The following is a 20778-nucleotide window of genomic DNA, read 5'->3' on the forward strand; positions in this document are numbered from 1 at the left end:
CTTTGTTTTGGGTGGAAGTTGAAAAAATGTGTTTAAGGATTGGTTTGTTTATGAAGCTTGGTTTCTGTTATTTTAGGAGAGTTCATTGACAATCATGATTTAGTCAATTTAATTATAGTACTCGGTAAAATGTTTATTTTTAAGGCCAAAAACAGATATTCACTTAGTATTACTTTCTTTAAAACATTTATTCAGTATTTTCTAACTTTAGAAAGTTACATGGTTGAAAACGATAATGATGCCAAAAAACATTAAAAAAAAAAAGATGAGAAGTCCTCAAAGGCTTATTTTGAAAGTATTATTATGTTTATAGATTAAATGATATCTGTTGTTGTGTTCCCTAATTTGAGTGACCTGGACATAATCTGGACTGTACATAAATGCTTATTTTGAAAATGTAATTTTGTTTATAAATTATATGCAATCTGTTGTGTTCCCTAATTTTTTTCTGTGTACATGAATGAAGGTGTGTGTTGCTGAGTCCGACTTGGACATTATCTGGACTGGGCCTGGTTTAAAAAACCCTTTAAACAAATCTAATTTCATTGACAACCTGGTCTGTTGAAGATAAGGCCCTTTTTTAAAATAAATAAAAAACATTTTCTTGGATAAAAAAGAAAGTAAAACAATATAAAAATAATTACATAAAAAATAGTAATTAAGGAAAATGTTAGTGGACCAGCAGCCTATACAATCATGTGTGCTTCAGGGACTGTGTCCCTTGCAGATGTGTTGTCTATGTTGTGGGAACCAGAATATTGGTAGCAGAAAGAAATAACCCCTTTTGTGTGAGTGGGTGTGGATGAGTGTGCATGGGGGAGGTTGTTTGGGTTGATGCACTGATTGAAAGTGTATCTTGTGTTTTTTCTATGTAGATTTAATTTAAAAAATATATATATATATATATATATATTTTTTTTTTTTTAGAACAGGCCCGCGGGCGACTCATCTGGTCCTTACGGGCGACCTGGTGCCCGCGGGCACCGCGTTGGTGACCCCTGACTTCCCAAACAACACATATGAAATGGAAATAAATAATAATAATAATTAGTCCCTTAACAGAAATGATTTATCTATAGAACTAAAATGGACAATTCACAGAAATATGCAAACCTTCAGAACACATAGAATAAATTGTTTATTTTAGTTTCCTTGCCTTTTTTCGACAAGCCCTTAGAACAAAATAACCTGGGAGGACTTTGCCTTTAAAAAGAGGAGATCTGCAATGTGGTAAAGCCGCAATATTTGAAGCGTGATTTAACGAGGGTACGACTGTAAACATTTCAGCTTTTTCTCATTACATTATGTTTTTTTCCTTATTTTTCTTCCATTTGTATTGTTAATTAGTTTGATTTTATTTCGACAATATGCTGGGGGCCAACAAAACTATGCGACCCACACTTTGGATGACCCTGAATAAGGGCCTCCCCTCTCCTTCTTTACATTAATTTTGAAGTCCTTGACCTGGAAAACATTTAAGTAAAGGAATAGAATATAAATGATAAATGGGTTATACTTGTATAGCGCTTTTCTACCTTCAAGGTACTCAAAGCGCTTTGACACTATTTCCACATTCACCCATTCACACACACATTCACACACTGATGGCAGGAGCTGCCATGCAAGGCGCTAACCAGCACCCATCAGGAGCAGGGGTGAAGTGTCTTGCCCAAGGACACAACGGACGTGACTAGGATGGTAGAAGGTGGGGATTGAACCCCAGTAACCAGCAACCCTCCGATTGCTGGCACGGCCACTCTACCAACTTCGCCACGCCATGTAGTAAATGTAGAGTTTGAATACGACAAGTCAAATATTTAAAAGGCTATCATTTTCTAAATGGACTGTGCACAATACAGTATTTCCCAAACAATCAACCAATTACTAATGTGATGTGGAGAGAGCTCCCGGATTATTAGTAGTATTGCCTAATCAGTCAATAGTTCAATGTTTTTCTTATTATTAATTTCTAACCAAACAAAAAAAAAAAATTATTTTTCTCTCCCATTTGACCCCTCTTTACCCCTATTGGCTTGTGTTTTCACTGGTGTTCTCTCTCCTCTTCCCTTTGACCCCTCTTGACGCCCACTCTCGCTGCCACATCCATCCTTCCTCACACAAGGTTGACCATTCACGCCGAGTGCCCCATGCACCTGGAGGATTTCCCCATGGATGCGCACGCTTGTCCCCTGAAGTTTGGAAGTTGTAAGTCACACCTAAAGGTCAAGAAATCAGTTAAGAGCTTTTGTCAGCCTAGAAGGGTGTTATACTCGCAGCCCTTTTTTTTTGGTCCAGCAAAGGAAAAACAGTTTGAAAAGGACCACATCTTTGAATTGGAATAAAAAGTATTGACATGAAAGCATTGTCCAAGCATTAGGATATTTAAAAACATATAGATTGCGCTAATCCAGTGATACTCAAATTGTGTTACCGGGCTCCATCTAGTGGTACGCCAAAGAATCACTTGATTGATGATCAGTGTTTTATTTTCCTATATTTCAAACATTGTTACTGTTCAAACTGGGTGTAATGTTACAGTGGCCAATAATATTGAATATACTTGTTAAATAAAACGTCCGCCTTGTTTTTAATGAATACTTTGGCCTACTGCGCTACTGTATTTTAATGTTGGTGATTATGGTGGTACTTAAAAAAGTTTGAAAACTATTGCGGTAGAAAATTGATGGATGGACGCTCTAATCCAGTGGTCCCCAAACACCGGGCCGCGGCCCGGTACCGGTCCGTGGATCGATTGGTACCGGGCCGCAGAAGAAATGAAAAAAATTTTTTTTAAATGTTTTTAAGTTAAATCAACATAAAAAACACAAGATACACTTACAATTAGTGCACCAACCCAAAAAACCTCCCTCCCCCATTTACACTCATTCACACAAAAGGGTTGTTTCTTTCTGTTATTAATATTTCTGGTTCCTACATTATATATCAATATAGATCAATACAGTCTGCAGGGATACAGTCCGTAAGCACACATGATTGTATTTTTTTATGACAAAAAAATAAATCTTTTGTTGTGTTTTTCCTGTTTATCTGAGAGTTTTAGTCCTTTTAAAGTGGAAAACTCACAAGGTATCTGCTTATTTGTGGGGATCCCTATTAGCTGTGCTCTTGCTAACCTACATGTAGCAAAGATGATAGCGTACAAAAAATGTTTTGTCTGAGTCTAACGAATCAGATTCGACAAAGAAAATCCTTTGTAAAAGACAGCCCTAAAAAGTCGTGACAAGGTATTCGTATAGTGGTGAACTTAGGGAAGTTTCATTAATGAGGTTGTGACGATACACTCATCTCACGAGAACGAGACAAGCCAATATATTAACAATAATTTTAAGCAGGATGGTAAAGTTGGGACAAGTCCAAGGGTTCCTGACTGGCAGGTGTTGAATTTTTCAAATTTGGGTCACAAAACAATGCCGGTGCAATTTGAAGTCTATTATAACTTTGCATATATGAGATTTTAACTGTTGAACATCTTTCTCCAAATAAAAACTAAAATAAAAATGTATAAAAGTAAAAATAAAATGAAGTAAATAAAATTAAATATGTCATTTTTTTAGGGGCTTCTGCGCTTCTGCATCTCTAGTATTGCAGCTGTCAAGTGTATCTATGATTGTCTTATCGCTAGGCTGCTGCAATGGTGTCTTGCTGCTGGGGGAAAAAATGATAATTATCATGATTAGTATTGATATTAGAATGCACAAGGAAACAACAGCTCCCATTCTTAAACATAAAAGTGTCATTGGTTGATGACTTCTAACCCCGTTTCCTCTAATACATGTTTGGTCCACAGACGCTTACACCAACAACGAAGTGATTTACCTCTGGACCAAAGGAGCCGAGAGGCCCGTCACCGTGGCAGATGATGGCTCCAGGCTCAACCAGTATGACCTACTGGATCACGTCATTGGCAAAGAAACCATTAGATCCAGCACAGGTACCGCACAGATTGAATAACTCAATATGTTGTACTGGCTGGCATGGTGGAACAGAAGTTTAGTTCTGACTGTAACAATTCACTAACATCAGCTTTGGATTGTGTTCAACATCAATGCACTCCTGCTTTTAGGTGGTGCAAAAGGTGTGAAAGGTTAGCTCTCCATGTGTCAATAAAGGGATTGTTTGGTGTGCTCCAAATTTTGTCCCACCCTTGTCAGCTGAAACTGGCTGCAGCTTTCCAAACATGTAAAGCCAGCACAGATGGAAACATAAAGTACTTTGTGTTAAGTAACACATTGTTGATTCTGATGCAAAAAGCATTCCAGTTGCAGTTTTTTTCCCAGTTTGACAGCTACTACAGGAAGGCCAAATTGATTTATTTGAATGGAATACTGCAGGCAGTGAGAAGTAGCTTTTAATGGGATCAAGGTCCTGCCTGTGAAACATAAAGCCTCATTAGTTCATCCTGCATAAAATGTATCGTAAATGACTGACCTTTTTCTTGTATGTTGACAAACAATGGCTCTCTGTAAGGAAATCATAGTCTGCCCTACTTTTCCACACACTGTCAATCTGGAGTCACTTGGCATGATTATCTGTAATCAAGAATAACCATGAATTGATTTACGTGGACCCTGACTTAAACAAGTTGAAAAACGTATTCAGCTGTTACCATTTAGTGGTCAATTGTACGGAATATGTACTGTACTGTACAATCTACTAATAAAAGTTTCAATCAAAAAGGCTTTTATATTTCCAAAGAAACTGTAAATACTCTAACTTGTTTTTTAATTACCTCGGCTATCTAGAAGTATAGAAGAAAACAATATTACTCATGTAGCCTATACATGTTCGATCGCGGTTAACCACAATTTTACACATAGTTAGTTAATTGGCACCACCGCATCTGCAACGACAGACAATGAAGAGAGATAATTTTCCGTGCTCTTGTCCTGTGGTAGCTGTTACACAAATACAAATAGACGGAATGGAAATTGAAAGAGTAAATGAAACCAAATTTCTAGGTATAATGATTGATGATAAATTGAACTGGAAATCTCATGTAAAAAATATACACCATAAAGTAGCAAGAAACACGTCAATAATGAACAAAGCAAAACATGTACTAGACCAAAAATCATTCTATATTCTCTACTGCTCGCTAGTGTTACCATATCTGAGTTATTGTGCAGAAATATGGGGAAATAACTACAAAAGTGAACTTCATTCATTAACGGTGTTACAAAAAAGATCAGTTAGAATAATACATAATGTTGGATGTAGAGAACATACAAACCTTTTATTTATTGAATCAAAATACTGAAATTCCACGACTTAGTGAATTAGCAAACCGCTAAAATTATACACAAAGCAAACTACAACCTGCTACCTAAGAATATACAACAATTCTTCTCAACAAAAGAGGAGAAATATAATCTAACAGAAAAATGTAATTTAAAACATTTGTATGCACATACAACACTTAAGACCTTCAGTATATCAGTATGTGGAATTAAATTATGGAATTGATTAAGTAAAGAAATCCAACAATGTACTAATATGATCCACTTCAAGAAACTCTTCAACCTTAAAAAGTTTACAAAGTACAAAGAAGAAGATCCATGATAAACATTCTGAATTTATCTCATCCATCCATTAATTTTCAAGATAATCTTACTCATCCCACCATATGAAATGTAACTAACTTACTTCACCAATTATTATGTATTTATTTATTTATTTTCATACAACATCATGCAACATGCATTTTCTTACAACTGGATAATACCACCACACCACCGCAGTTATTGCCAGTGTTTGGTGGTGTAGTCTCACAGAGTGCGCCTACAGCATTCTAAAAATAGGCTCTGTTATCTAGATTGCATATCTATAGTGCAAAAAATGTGGCCCATATTGTAGTCGTGTGCTGCATGCTCAACAATATCGCAAAACACCACATGCTGGAGCATGATGTCGGCTTTGCAGGAAGTGACTCTCTATGGTGACAGCCGGTAGTACACACAAAATCATCATTTAAATTTTGCGTTCGGCACCACTTTTGAACTTGCAAAATTCCTTACTTGCACAATTGCGTGCGCAGTCTTAGACTACGTTTCTACTGCAGGGGAAAATTGTCAAATACGATTATTTCAACAAAAAAATTTTCCAGCTGACTGTTGAGTTTATAAGTAAAATGTGATCTTTATTAGATTCCAGTATAAGCTTGGCCCCAATGTGGCCTCGACATCACTTACACGTCAAGTTTCATAAAGTGAAAAGTTGACCGGATTCCATAAATGAATAAGGAAGTTGCGACCACACAAGAAAACATCGATGTTAGTGGGTTTGTGCCGTGGCTGTTGTGTTGAAGAAGTAGGCAGATGGTGGAAAACAACCGCAGGAGGAGTAAGAAGAGAATTACAAAAAGAAAAGTGATCTTGCTGCGCCCACGTATAACGTAGCTCGACCAATAATGACATAAAAGTCCCAAGCAGGTCGCATTGCTGTTTAGACTGCAGTCATATTTCAAAGGATCAGATTCCGAATGGATTTAGACTACCTCATGATGTGGCCCAAATCTGATGCAAAAAAGCACTTAAGAACATTTAGACTAGCAAAAAATAGCTGATCTCTGGCACTTGAGGGCAAAAAAATCTGGTTCGGTGTGCTGTGTAAACAGAGCCCTGGTAGATCACTCGCAAGATACCCACAATTGTATAGTTTGCACTGGTTATTTAGCGAGCTATTTGGGATCTTAGATCAGGCACTGTATGCATAAAAATATCCCGGGAGACAGTACATCTTGCTTTGGTCCATGGCAGAGATGAGGGATTTTCAACACAAAAAGGTTGGTGATCACGGCATTATATATTAACACAGTGCATCCGGAAAGTATTTTTGTTAAGTCAAATAATTATTGTCCTCAAAATTCTACAGACTATACCCCAAATGTATTAAATGTAAGAAAAAAAAATATTCATAGCCTTTTCTCAATACTTTGTTGATGCACCTTTGGCAGCAATTACAGCCTCAAGTCTTTTTGAATACGATGCCACAAGCTTGGCACGCCTATCTTTGGGCAGTTTTGCCCATTCCTTTTTGCCCATTCCTCTTTGCAGCACCTTTCAAGCGCCATCGGGTTGAATGGGAACCATTGGTTTTCATGCAGCACATTGCTGAATTCATCTTTCCCTCTATCCTTGTCTCCCAGTTCCTGCCACTGAAAAACATCCCCACAGCATGATGCTGCCACCACCATGCTTCACTGTAGGGATGGTATTGACCTGGTGATGAGCAGTGCCTTGTTTTCTCCAAACATGATGCCTGGCCATTCTGCAAAGGAGTTCAATCTTTGTCTCATCAGACCAGATCATTTTGTTTCTCATGGTCTGAGAGTCTCTCAGGTGCATTTTGGCAAACTTTTTACTCAGAAAGGGCTTCCGTCTGGCCACTCTACAATACAGGCCTGATTGGTGGATTGCTGCAGAGAAGGTTGTCCTTCTGGAAGGTTCTCCTCTCTCCACAGAGGAATGCTGTAGCTCTGACAGAGTGACCATCGGGTTCTTGGTCACCTACCTGACTAGACTAAGATGAATGCAGCAATGTACAGAGACATCCTGGATGAAAACCAACGCTTCCCATCCAACCTGATGGAGCTTGAGAGGTGCTGCAAAGAGGAATGGGAGAAACTGCCATGCTGTGGCTTGGTGTGCCAAGCTTGTGGCATCAAATAAAAAAGATTTGAGGCTGTAATTGCTGCCAAAAGTGCATCAACAAAGTATTGAGCAAAGGCTTTGAATACTTATGTACATGTGATTTATTAAAATTTTTATACATTTGCAAAAGTAAAAAATTAAATGTCACATTGTCATTATGGGGTATCGTCTGTAGAATTTTGAGGACAACAAATAAGTGATTCCATTTTGGAATAAGGCCGTAATATAACAACATGTGGAAAAAATGAAGCGCTGTGAATACTTTTCGGATGCACTATAACTACTATACGAACGTCTGTCTTCTTAATTCATTTAGGCTTATAATTGCCTCTGACAGTGCTACAGCATTTCTAAATGTCTTATCAAACCACTAACACAGGTAACAGCAGACTAGGAATAACATTGAACCCTCAAGGGACAGAGGCTTACTTTATTGTCTTTTCAGTAAATATTTGCTGTATTTTATACCTTTTTTTTGTATACATGATTTTTTTCCCAAGAGGGTTTTTTCATGTTAAATTTGAAAATAGGTTACAGGACATTCTGTATTAATTTTTCCAAGGGCATAAAAACCTTTTTTTTTTTTTTTTTACTTTTTTTTGTTACTTTTTGAAAGCTGTTTGATCAAGTGATGTCTAAATTTTCTATTTATTTAAATTTGCTTAACATGTTTTTTTTTACAAATTTAAACCTGTGACATTATCTCCTCAAAAGGCTTTCAAAAGGGTCAAATAAAAATAAAAAACATTGCGTGTTTGATATTGTTCTGTTTAAGAATGAAGTTTATTGGTAAATTTGAGGGGATTTTTTTTTATTTGTATGTATTCTTAATGTTTTGATGGCAAAGATCAATGCAATACAATGTCTTTAGAGGGTTAATAACAATTAGTTGTCATCATAATGCACTAACTCAATTTGTTGAATACATTTTTGGAGAAAAAAGAAGTAACAAAAAAAACCTGAACAAAATACGCATTTAGGATATACAGTATGTACATCAACTATACACTATAGAAATGCAGCTGGCAACATAGTATTATTATTATTATTATAACATTTATACCATACACATTGGTCCATATCAATAGAAAACCCATTACAATACAATACAACACAACATTAAAATGTAATAATTGCTATACATGGTCAGTAAAATAAATACAGGCATTTGTTCCAATGTATCCAGAAACAAGGGGAATATATAATAGTCTGATCACTATAGAAAATAGATGGCTCCATAAATGCGGTTGAAGTTTAAGGTAAACATAAGATATTAAATGTGAGTTATTCTTGTAAAAGTTCATTCTGTGGTAAAGCCGTTTGCGTTTCAGAAGGCGAGCCTCTCGAGTCACAGAGATCTAACAGGCGTCACTTGCGCTTTGACACCAAACAAGCAAACCACTTTGTCGCACGACACTGGTCTGTTTTCCTAAAAGCAAACCATGTGTGTGCTGAACTCAATCAGATACCCGACTGAGAAGATTTTGCTTGAGATTATCTTTAGTGTTGTTCTATGCGGCGTTTGGAATGTAAATTATGCAAATTGAAAACCTCTGTTAAAAGAAGAGTTGCTACTAAATGTGAAATTGAAGGTGTTTTTTTTTAAACAATTCCTTTAATAAGCATCGGGCAGGTCAGGTAAAGCATTGATTTTTGAGGAGAAACAAACTATTTAAATTTGATTACAATACGATTTAATCAGCTTTGTGTATTCTATTTTCCTATTTTATCATGTTGTTTGAACGACCCTCTGTGTGTGTGTTTTTTTCTGCCCTCTCTCAGGCGAATATGTGGTGATGACAACATATTTCCATTTGAAAAGGAAAATTGGCTATTTTGTCATCCAAACCTACCTTCCCTGCATCATGACTGTCATACTGTCACAGGTGTCCTTCTGGTTAAACAGAGAGTCGGTTCCTGCGCGCACCGTATTCGGTGAGTGTCATCTTGTGTTTCTATGCAACCCCTCGAATGCACTAAATAATAACTGACGTCTGAGAGGCGGATGTCTGGTGAGTATGGGGCTTTTAAAAGATGAGGTAAGAGCACAAACAATTGTGCAGAGATGCATGTGTTCACTGTGTCGAAGGTAGCCACACAACATCGGGTACAGTGGTACAGTATCTTGGTTTTTGTTATTAATCTGCTCTAAAGGTCAGTTGAAAACCGAATCATGTGAAAACTGAGGAAGTAAACCATGAAAAAGCAAATAATCTGTTTCAAACACCGGAAAATAAAAAGACAAAACACTTTTTAGAGGGAATAATTATATTTTTACTCACAGAAAACAATGCAAAATGCATATAAATGACAAATAAAACTGATAAATGAACATTTAACATCATGTTTACATTTATCAAAGAATTGGCGGTGATGAGTGGTGAGGATGGAAGAGCAATACAAAAGTTATTTTTTGTATTCAATACTGTTTCTCACCTTTCTGTACACCACACAAACATCTGTGTGCTCATTCAACTTTGTTTACATCAACTGATTTAATAGCATGCACAGCAAGACAGCGATACAGCGCCACACGAGTCGACACACCACACTGTCGGGACTCCGCAGTCTTATGTGCCCTAGTGCAGTCTTACATCAGCACCTCCTCCCCTTATTACATCAGCAGGGACTGCAAGGTGGAACTAATCTTTTGAGTCAATCTGAGCACGTTGGGTACATTTAAAGTGGCAGACCGCAAGCAGCGCTTGTAGCTCTTTTAGTACAAGCAAATTCTATCCCTGCCAACAAGGTGTCAAAGCACCATTTACCAGAGGTGTGGACTCGAGTCACATGACTTGGACTCGAGCCAGACTCGAGTCATGAATTTGATGACTTTAGACTCCACTTGACAAAATGTAAAAAGACTTGCAACTCGACTTAGACTTTAACATCAATGACTTGTGACTTCACTTGGACTTGAGCCTTTTGACTTGACATGACTTGCTACTTTCCCCAAAACCCAAAGATTAAAAAGTTATTCAGAAGCGCTCCGTATCTTTCATTTTGTATGTGTCTGGCAGCGTGTTGTTCCTGTCAGTACAACAGCCAATCAAATTACATTTACGTTATTTTCGTCCCACAACATTCATCCAATTAAATTGCAGGACAACCAACGAAGAAGAAATGCCAAACAACGCGCCATTCATCCATCCATCTTCTTCCGCTTATCCAAGGTCAGGTCGCGGGGGCAGCAGCCTAAGCAAGGAAGCCCAGACTTCCCTCTCCCCAGCCACTTCGTCCAGCTCTTCCCGGGGGATCGTTTGGGTATTAAAACTACAAATTGTTCAACTAAAAACTAATTCCAGTATGCAAAGCATGCGGTTCGAAGATTACAGACGGAGACGCAACAACTTCTAACTTCGTTCGACATTTGAAGATGCACAAAGAAGGGTAAGTTTTGAATGTAAGTTAACGTTTATTTGCTAAGTAACGTAACTTTTATTTGCTGTGTAGTTAAATCAGTGAGGCTGTAAACTCACTGCTAACGTAATAACCATAGACATCTTACAAGTAGACGCAGCATTGAGTGCTACTGCCTACTGGCGCTGACGAGACGCGGGGCCGCCATCTTGGAGTGGTGATCCGCTCCACTCAGTGCAATTCATTTGGCAGGAGCAATGAACTGTCAGCGCATTTAATTAATCTTACATCACTGAATACCACTGATTTTCACCCGCTTTTTTGTCATACGTGTAGTTATGATAAAGGACACATGTTTTGGCGTGTTTTATTATTCATAGTTTGCTTAACAGTAATAGAATATTCTTATATGCTATAAATCAGCGGTCCCCAACCACCGGGCCGCGGCCCGGTACCGGTCCGCGGACCGATTGGTACCGGGCCGCACAAGAATTACATTTTTTTTTTTTTTTTTTTAAATGAAATCAACATAAAAAACACAATATATACATTATATATAAATATAGATCAATACAGTCTGGGAATATAATCCCAGAGAAGAGGGAAAAAACAAACATAGTCAAATAAAGGTCAGTTAAAATGTATACTATATTAAGAATATGTGTACATATTGCATAGGGCCCTGACATCTAAAAAGTACAACTCTGTTCATTGTTATGTTCATGTATTTGTTATGTTTTAAAAGTGTACAGACACATAAACACACATACAGTATGAGATGAGATCAATGAGATAAGGTAAGAAGAACAGGATAGAAACTGCTGTGGAACTAGTTACAATGCACTATGCCATGGAAATACAATGTTAACACTTTTGTGCACATAAGTACAGTTGCACTTGTTTTTTCAAATGTGTTTATTCTGTAAAGGAATTAGTTAAATGTTTAAAATGACTGGTTAATAGTGCTATTATGAAGTGCAATGTCAGCACTATTTTTTTCTTGCAATTTCAAATGCACTTGTTTTAATAAATAAATACAGCGTTTTAAAAGCATACACAATCTGTGTAAATATATTAGTCTGTGGTTAAAAGGACTTGAAAGGACTCAAAACTCAAAATGCAGGACTTGGGACTTGACTTGAGACTTTCCAGTCTTGACTTTGGACTTGACTCGGGACTTGCCTGTCTTGACTCGGGACTTGACTGGAGACTTGAGGGCAAAGACTTGAGACTTACTTGTGACTTGCAAAACAATGACTTGGTCCCACCTCTGCCATTTACCCATGATTGTTTGGCTGAAGTTACTTGGCAGTGCGGTGTGTTCAGTGACACTCTGAAAACACTGACTTTAAAGGCCTACTGATTATTTAAACGGGAATAGCAGATCCATTCTATGTGTCATACTTGATCATTTCGCGATATTGCCATATTTTTGCTGAAAGGATTTAGTAGAGAAAATCGACGATAAAGTTCGCAACTTTTGCTCGCTGATAAAAAAAAACCTTGCCCCTACCGGAAGTAGCGTGACGTCACAAGCGGTAGTGCTGCTCACAATTCCCCGTTGTTTACAATGGAGCGAGAGATATTAGGAGCGAGAAAGTGACGATTACCCCATTAATTTGAGTGAGGATGAAAGATTTGTGGATGAGGAACGTTAGAGTGACAGACTAGAATGCAGTTCAAGAGATATCTTTTTTCGCTCTGACCGTAACTTAGGTACAAGCTGGCTCATTGGAATCCGCACTCTCTCCTTTTTCTATTGTGGATCACGGATTTGTATTTTAAACCACCTCGGATACTATATCCTCTTGAAAATTAGAGTCAAGAAGGCGAAATGGACATTAACAGTGACATTTATCTCCACGACAATACATCGACAAAGCTCTTTAGCATGAGCTAACGTGATAGCATCTGTCTCAAATGCAGATAGAAACAAAATAAATAAATCCCTGACTGGAAGGATAGACAGAAGATCAACAATACTACTATCAGGAGACACCGAACCAAACACTGGGCATGTAAATACACGGTTAATGTGTATTCGACGCCTGTCGAAGCCTAGCAATGCTGTTGCTAACGACGCTAACTTGACAACGGGACCTCGTCAGAGCTATGATAAAAACATTAGCGCTCCACCTACGCCAGCCAGCCCTCCTCCGCTCATCAACACCCGTGCTCACCTGCTTTCCAGCGATCGACGATGCGGTCGGCGGCCCGGAGACGTAGGAAGTCAAGGTGAGTTTGCCGCTAGCGCGTCTTCTATCCAACAAAGTCCTCCTGGTTGTGTTGCTACAGCCAGCCGCATACACCGATCCCACCTACAACGTTCTTCTTTGCAGCCTCCATTGTTCATTAAACAAATTGCAAAAGTTTCACCAACACAGATGTCCAGAATACTGTGGAATTCTGTCGAAGAAAACAGAGCTGTTTGTATTGTGTCCAAAAGGGTCCAAACACTTCCGTGGACCTCGCGACGTCACGCGCATACGTCATCCTCCAAAGGCGTTTTGAACCGGAAGTTCCCCGGGAAATTTAAAATTGCACTTTATAAGTTAACCCGGCCGTATTGGCATGTGTTGCAATGTTAAGATTTCATCATTGATATATAAACTATCAGACTGCGTGGTCGGTCTTAGTGGGTTTCAGTAGGCCTTTAAGGCTCTCATTGATTTCGGTTTGACTATTTCTTTATACTGCAACATGAATTGGCTCTATGGTGGCTTATTTTAAAGATTAGATTAAAGATTAAAGTACCAATGATTGTCACACACACACTAGATGTGGTGAAATTTGTCCTCTGCATTTGTCCCATCCCCTTGGGGAGCAGTGGGCAGCAGCGGCACCGCGCCCGGGAATCATTTTGGTGATTTAACCCCCAACTCCAACCCTTTGTTGCTGAGTGCCAAGCAGGGAGGTTATGGGTCCCATTTTTATAGTCTTTGGTATAACTCGGCTGGGATTTGAACTCCAACCTACCGATCTCAGGGCGGACACAAATTTTGCATCTGTACTTAAAAAAAGCACAGATTCTCAGTCAACAGCATTTGTATTAAAACCGGGATTATGTATAAAAACCAAGACATATTTTTTGAGAACACTTTTGCCTAAACCGAAACATATTAAAACCGAGGTATTGTCTTTTGGGCTACCAAAATGGTTTGGTTGGGAGATTAGTTTAACAAACCCTATTTTAAATCCATTCTAAATATAATATCCAAAACTATTTGTATTTTTATTTTCATTGATTTTTGTAAAAATGTTTATTTGAACAACATTTCTCTCACTCTTTGCTTCTTTTTTAATCCACCATTTTCTTCCCTTGAGGGGAAAGGTATTAACCACAGCTTTATTTGTTTATTTACTCTGATCCCCATCAGATTGCGTTGCAATAACATTAAAGATAACAAATATGAATGTTTCATAATAATAATAAGTTAAAATGTATTCCCAAAAGATCAGCTACAATGAAATACTACATCAGTTCATTACTACAGCATGAGGAGATACATTATACTTGTGACCTTTAGGTCTAACTTAAATGAATATGAATATAATGTTATTATCTAATAGGGATGATACAGTTCAAAATAGTACCAAAACAATTAATGCAACCAATATGCTGTACAAAGTTTATACCCATTGCTGATTTACAACTCTTTTAAATGAAAAACACACTCTAACACACCATACAATCAATCAATATGCTAAAATAAACTAACTAAATACATCAAATTCGTATTTTTTGGATACTCTCATGATCTACTGCTATACTATACAATTGGTTCGTTTTTTTGGGCAACTCTTAAAGATGTGACTACTGGAGTAATGAATAAAACACATATTTTTCTGCTTGGCATAACCTTTATTCTTGTTTTTTTTTAAATAAATGCACACAATCAACATTGAAATTGCAATTTTAATATACAGTTGTGCTGATAAGTTTACATACCCTGGGAGAATTTATGAAGGCACTTGAAGAAAAATGGGCTGCATGGTCGAGTGGCCATAAAGTTAAATTTTGGTCTCATCACTCCAAATTACTTTGTTCCAGAAGTTTTGAGGCTTGTCTCTGTGCTGTTTGGCGTAATGTAAGCGGGATACTTTGTGACGTTTGTGCAGAAATGGCTTTCTTCTGGGGACTCGACCATGCAGCCCATTTTTCTTCAAGTGCTTCCTTATTGTGCATCTTGAAACAGCCGCACCACAATTTTTCAGAGAGTCCTGTATTTCAACTGAAGTTATTTGTGGATTTTTCTTTGCATCTCGAACAATTTTCCTGGCAGTTGTGGCTGAAATCTTTGCTGGTCTACCTGAATCCCTCATTTTCTACTTCTTAATCAGCGTTTGAACACTGCTGATTGGCATTCTCAATTCCTTGGATATCTTTTGTTTACCCCTTTCCTGTTTTATGCAGTTCAATAACCTTTTCTCGCAGATACTATAACAATAATTTTGCCATACCCATGAATCCAGAAACATCTATGCAGCACTGGATGAAAGATGCAACGGTCTGTCAGAAGCCCAGAAACTCACTGACCTTTTATACACACACATTAATTACAAACAAACAGGTCACAGGTGAGGATTAGAACCATCCATCCATCCATTTTCTACCGCTTATTCCCTTCGGGTCGCGGGGGGCGCTGGAGCCTATCTCAGCTACAATCGGGCGGAAGGTGGGGTACACCCTGGACAAGTCGCCACCTCATCGCAGGGCCAACACAGATAGACAGACAACATTCACACTCACATTCACACACTAGGGCCAATTTAGTGTTGCCAATCAACCTATCCCCAGGTGCATGTCTTTGGAGGTGGGAGGAAGCCGGAGTACCCGGAGGGAACCCACGCAGTCACGGGGAGGACATGCAAACTCCACACAGAAAGATCCCGAGGCCGGGATTGAACTCACGACTACTCAGGACCTTCGTATTTTGAGGCAGACGCACTAACCCCTCTACCACCGTGCTGCCACGGTTAGGATTAGAACCTTAATTAGCCATTCAAACCTGTTGGTGTCAACTTTTGTGCATGTTATCAGATCAAAGTCACTGGGGTATGTAAACTTTTGATCAGGGTCATTTGGGTACTTTCTTTTGTCATTTTGATTTAAAAAGAGTAAACACAGTTGTTTGCCAATAAATAGCTTCACACAACCATTAAGCATGAGTGGAAGAAAGGTTTTTGTGTGTATCATTCATATTCTCTGAAGAATGGCCAAGAAATCATAAATTATCCCAGGGTATGTAAACTCATGAGCACGACTGTATGTGCATTAAAAAAAAAATGTAATTAAGAAAAAAATGGTCTACTGTTCAGAGCCACACTAACCAAGGCACCCACACACCACTAATGCGTGCTCTATTGCAGCGGCATTGCGGAAAGTATGTCCGAGTATTCAAAGTTTTAGGCACTCTATACGGTCCGAATTTTGTCAATGTGCATTAGTTACATTTACAAAACAACTAATCGAAGCAACAGAATATACATTTAAAGCTTTTTTCTCATCGAATGGAGGAATAGTTCATTGGTAGATCACCAGCGCAGTCATCTTCAGAGCCATTCTTTCCCCCGTCTTAAGTTGAGCACCCCGTTGTAATTATCTCTTGGAAAAATTTTAATTTTTTTTGAAAAACACATTTAGTTGCAGATGTCGGTTCCATCAGAGCATATCTTTGTTGGTGGTACTAAAACTTGTGTGTCCTGTTTGGTATGCCTAGGGAAGCTAGGCATTTGCTGAAGGCAGTGATTAGATGCCTCTGCTTCCAACATCATGGAGGAGTAGAACCCAGTCCATCCTCTGTCTTCAGATTCGGCTATGTAACAATATATCAACTCTTTATTGACCAAAGGACACCCGCATAGCTTAGACAAAGTTTCAGTTACTGTCTACCGCGCTAAGCCTTCTGGGTAACGTAGTATATAAACATTGAGCAACACACCGGCATGCTAACTTCCCAGTTTACATGGTTTGTATATTTATTTTAACTATATTTATTCAAAGTAACGCCTTTTGGAGAACAGATTTCCAATTGCAATGCTGACCTAGCAAAGAGGCAGCATTTACATGTTAGAAATGTTGAGGTGCGATGATAATTTCTCATCGTCTCTCATTTACCAACAAAAATTAGTTCGCTTTCAACAGTTCACATATGCTCTTAGCCTGCGAGGGTAAAGCTGTTGAAACATAAATTATTGTTTAAAATGGACAAACACGTGTTAAGCGTAAAAACATACAGAGGATGTGTGCAGACAGCAGACAATAAGAAAGCCTTTGATTTTGTTTCATTCTATAATAATCCTATTATTAGTTAATAGTTAAATACAGGAGTACAGCAGCAATGAGCTCTGAGTATGTGCTTTTACTGTTATTTATTATTTGTGTTAATTTGTGCGGCATAAAACGAGTAAAACATAATTACAGTATTGTTGTTCCGATTTTTGTAGAGGGTACGTATGATGATTTGTATCTTTTCTAACTTATAAATATTGGATAATCGTGTCTAACAGTGTCAAAGCATCAAATCATTTAGGTTGAGCTTGATCGCAGTTTTGGTTTGCCTCTGAGCGCGGTTTTGCAGTCTTTTTTTTAACATTGGGCCATTTGTGACGTCATCTGTTTGAATAATTAACAACCCAGGGATGTCCAACCATCCCATTGCTTAAGAAGAAGACGGTCGCTGTGTCCCAAATGAACATACTCTGTCCGAAATGTGCGAACTAACCCAGGAACCAAAGCTAAAGTTCTTGTTAAAATGACGGCAGAAGCTGGTTCGAGTGTGGCATCATACAAAAAAAAGGTCTTAAGAAACCATAACTCCAAAAGCAACATAAAAAGTCAGATTACAGTTTGCAAACGCACACAAGGACAAAGATTATCATTTTTGGAGATTGTGTCCTATGGTCTGATGAAACTAAAGTGGAACTGTTCGGCCATAATGACCATTTTGAAGCTCGTAAAGCTGAGAACACTATCTGCGAAGTATAGGGGAGGCAGCATTATGTTGTGGGACTGTTTGGCTGCAGGAGGAACAGATGCACTTCGTAAAATAGATGGCAGCATAAAGAAAGAACATTATGTGGGATGATTGAAGATATATCTCAAACCACAAGCCAGGAAGTTGAAGCTTGAGCGCAAATGTGTCTTTCCAACGTGACAATGGCCTGAAGCTTACCACCAAAATAGTCACAAAGTGCCTTCCGGACTTTGCTACTCCAATGTTTTGGAGTAGCAAACTACTGTGAGAAGATTATGGAAGGGTACCCAAAATGTTGCACTCATGGCATACAGTCCAAAGGCAAGTAATACAAAAAAACTCTCTCAAATATTATCTCTAAAATTTCAGTGATAAGCAAATATAAATAATGTTGGTAATCCTAACTGACATAAATCAGGGGGAGTTTAGTGTGATTTAGTTTCAGATAGTAAGAAAATAAAGTTCTCTTTTCATACAGTGCATAATACTTAAAACTTCTGGTTATTTCAACTGTGCACTTTGGTTTATGAACGCCCCACCTCTTGTATGATTCGGTTTTCGACAAAAGTTTTGGCCAAACTTTTGCCCCGTTTTTCATATATGTCATAACATGCATTCCAAACATTGGGCCTTACAAACTAGTCTGTTTGCCTGTGTATCATTCCATGTTGATGACTCAGTTTTGGGGGGGATTTTGTACGACTGCAAAATAAGCCAAAAGTGGGTCAAAAAAAGTTGCAAGTGCCAGCACTTTGATAAAGAGGATGAGAAACACTGTTGAATTCATGAAAGAATTTGTATCAAAGTACAAAGGTGGCATGTGTTTGGCTCCCTGCCTCTCTGCTCTTTGCCTTGTTCGCCAACAAGAGCCTTCATTTCATTTGTCATTCCTTTGTTACATTACGGGGGACGGCGTGGTGAAGTTGGGAGAGTGGCCGTGCCAGCAATCTGAGGGTTACTGGTGCAATCCCCACCTTCTACCATCCTAGTCACGTCCGTTGTGTCCTTGAGCAAGACACGTCACCCTTGCTCCTGATGGGTCCTGGTTAGCTGCCTTGCATGGCAGCTCCTGCCATCAGTGTGTGAATGTGTGTGTGAATGTGGAAATAGTGTCAAAGCGCTTTGAGTTCCTTAAGGTACAACCCATTTACCATTATTTTATGCATGTAAAACTGTAAATATATTCTATAAAATGTGTTTTTCGGTGAATTTTTTGGGGTGTCTGGAACAGATTAATTGAATTTACAGTAGTACCTCAATTTACAAGCTTAATTAGTTCTGTGACGAGCACTTAAATCAAAACACTTGTATCTTAAATCAATGCCTCCCATAGAAATAAACATAAATCAATTTAATTGATGCTTGGCCACCTAAAACCGCACAATTTTAACATGGAACATTTAAAAAGAAAAACAAACTTTTACATGAGAAAAAAAAAACAATACAATAGAATGTAGTACAAACAACTACAGTAGTTTTATGAAGTAACGTAATAATAATGTAAAGCATTTTGCTTGGAGAGTGAACTTTTTCCAGCTGCTTCTCTGTCAAACACACCATCAGCAGCTTTTCTATCTTTTCATCGATAACTGCTCCCCATTTAGATATTATTTTAACATTTTGACATTTAAAAAATATTATTTTTAAATTATTGGCTGGCGTTAGACTCAGTATAGTGCAGGCTAGCAGTGACACGCTGGAATTGTTTTGCCATTTTTGCGACATGGTCGGTCATGTTTTTGATGACTTATTTCTTTAATTTGATGAATATTATCCACTTCTGTCACTCAACACTGTCATTCACTCACTTTATTCCTTCCATGCTTGGAAAACAAAGTTATTTTGATCTCTAGCTATGAGCTAATGCTAGCAGGTAAGACCAGCTGGTCGGATCTTACGGTGTTCACTGTGACATTCGCTTTGCATACTAATGGTGAGGATGCTTGCCACTGAAATGTTTTCTTGCAACTTAAAGCACAACAATTGTTCTTTTCTCAAATCACTATTAGGTTAAGGCAGTGTTTTTCAACCACTATATTGTCTGATGTGCCGTGGGAAATGATGCAACGTCACCTGATTGGTCCAAAATATTTTTTGCAAATCAGTAATTATAATCTGCAAAAAATGTGCCGTTGTCGAGTGTCTGTGCTGTATAGAGCTTGGCAGGGTAACCATGTAGTGCTCCATATCAGTAGGTGGCAGCAGGTAGTTCATTGCTTTGTAGAAGTCGGAACGCGTCGAGGACTGTTTGTCGTGATCCCAATATGCAGAGCACAGCGGGAGACGGCGTGCACGTAAAAAGGTATGTAATGCTTAAACCAAAAATGAACAAAACGGAAAGGAAAAGGCAATGAAGCATAGGGATGGCTATGCAAAACGAAAGTACAACTGAACTAGCTACAAAGTAAACAAAAACAGAATACTGGACGACAGCAAAAACTTACAGCGTTTGGATGGCGTACACAAAGTACATTCGTACATGACATGACAATTAACAATGTCCCCACAAAGAAGGAAAGCGTCAGCACTAGGGACTCCAATAATATCGGACTGCCGTAAAATGTAATATCGGAAATTATCGATATCGGTTTCAAAATTATCGGTATCGGTTTTAAAAAGTAAAATGTATGACTTTTTAAAACGCAGCTGTGTACACGGACGTAGGGAGAAGTACAGAGCGCCAACAAACCTTAAAAGGCACTTCCTTTGCGTGCCGAGCCAGTCACATAATATATGCGGCTTTTACACACACATAAGTGAATGCAAAGCAT

At 38.3% G+C, this 20778-nt stretch overlaps 1 protein-coding gene across 4 annotated transcripts in view; it reads left to right on the forward strand.

Moving 5' to 3' along the window:
* Nucleotides 1–20778, forward strand: part of gabra3 (gamma-aminobutyric acid type A receptor subunit alpha3) — a 311418-nt gene that overhangs the window by 257319 nt on the left and 33321 nt on the right. For all 4 annotated transcript variants that reach the window (XM_062048129.1, XM_062048130.1, XM_062048131.1 and 1 more), the window contains 3 exons: nt 2123–2205; nt 3809–3952; nt 9453–9605. In XM_062048129.1, the coding sequence (XP_061904113.1) occupies nt 2123–2205; nt 3809–3952; nt 9453–9605 (380 nt within the window). The remainder of the gene's footprint in view (nt 1–2122; nt 2206–3808; nt 3953–9452; nt 9606–20778) is intronic.

The sequence above is a fragment of the Entelurus aequoreus genome, linkage group LG05 (assembly GCF_033978785.1).
Source record: "Entelurus aequoreus isolate RoL-2023_Sb linkage group LG05, RoL_Eaeq_v1.1, whole genome shotgun sequence".
In the NCBI taxonomy this organism is placed as follows: Eukaryota; Metazoa; Chordata; class Actinopteri; order Syngnathiformes; family Syngnathidae; genus Entelurus; species Entelurus aequoreus.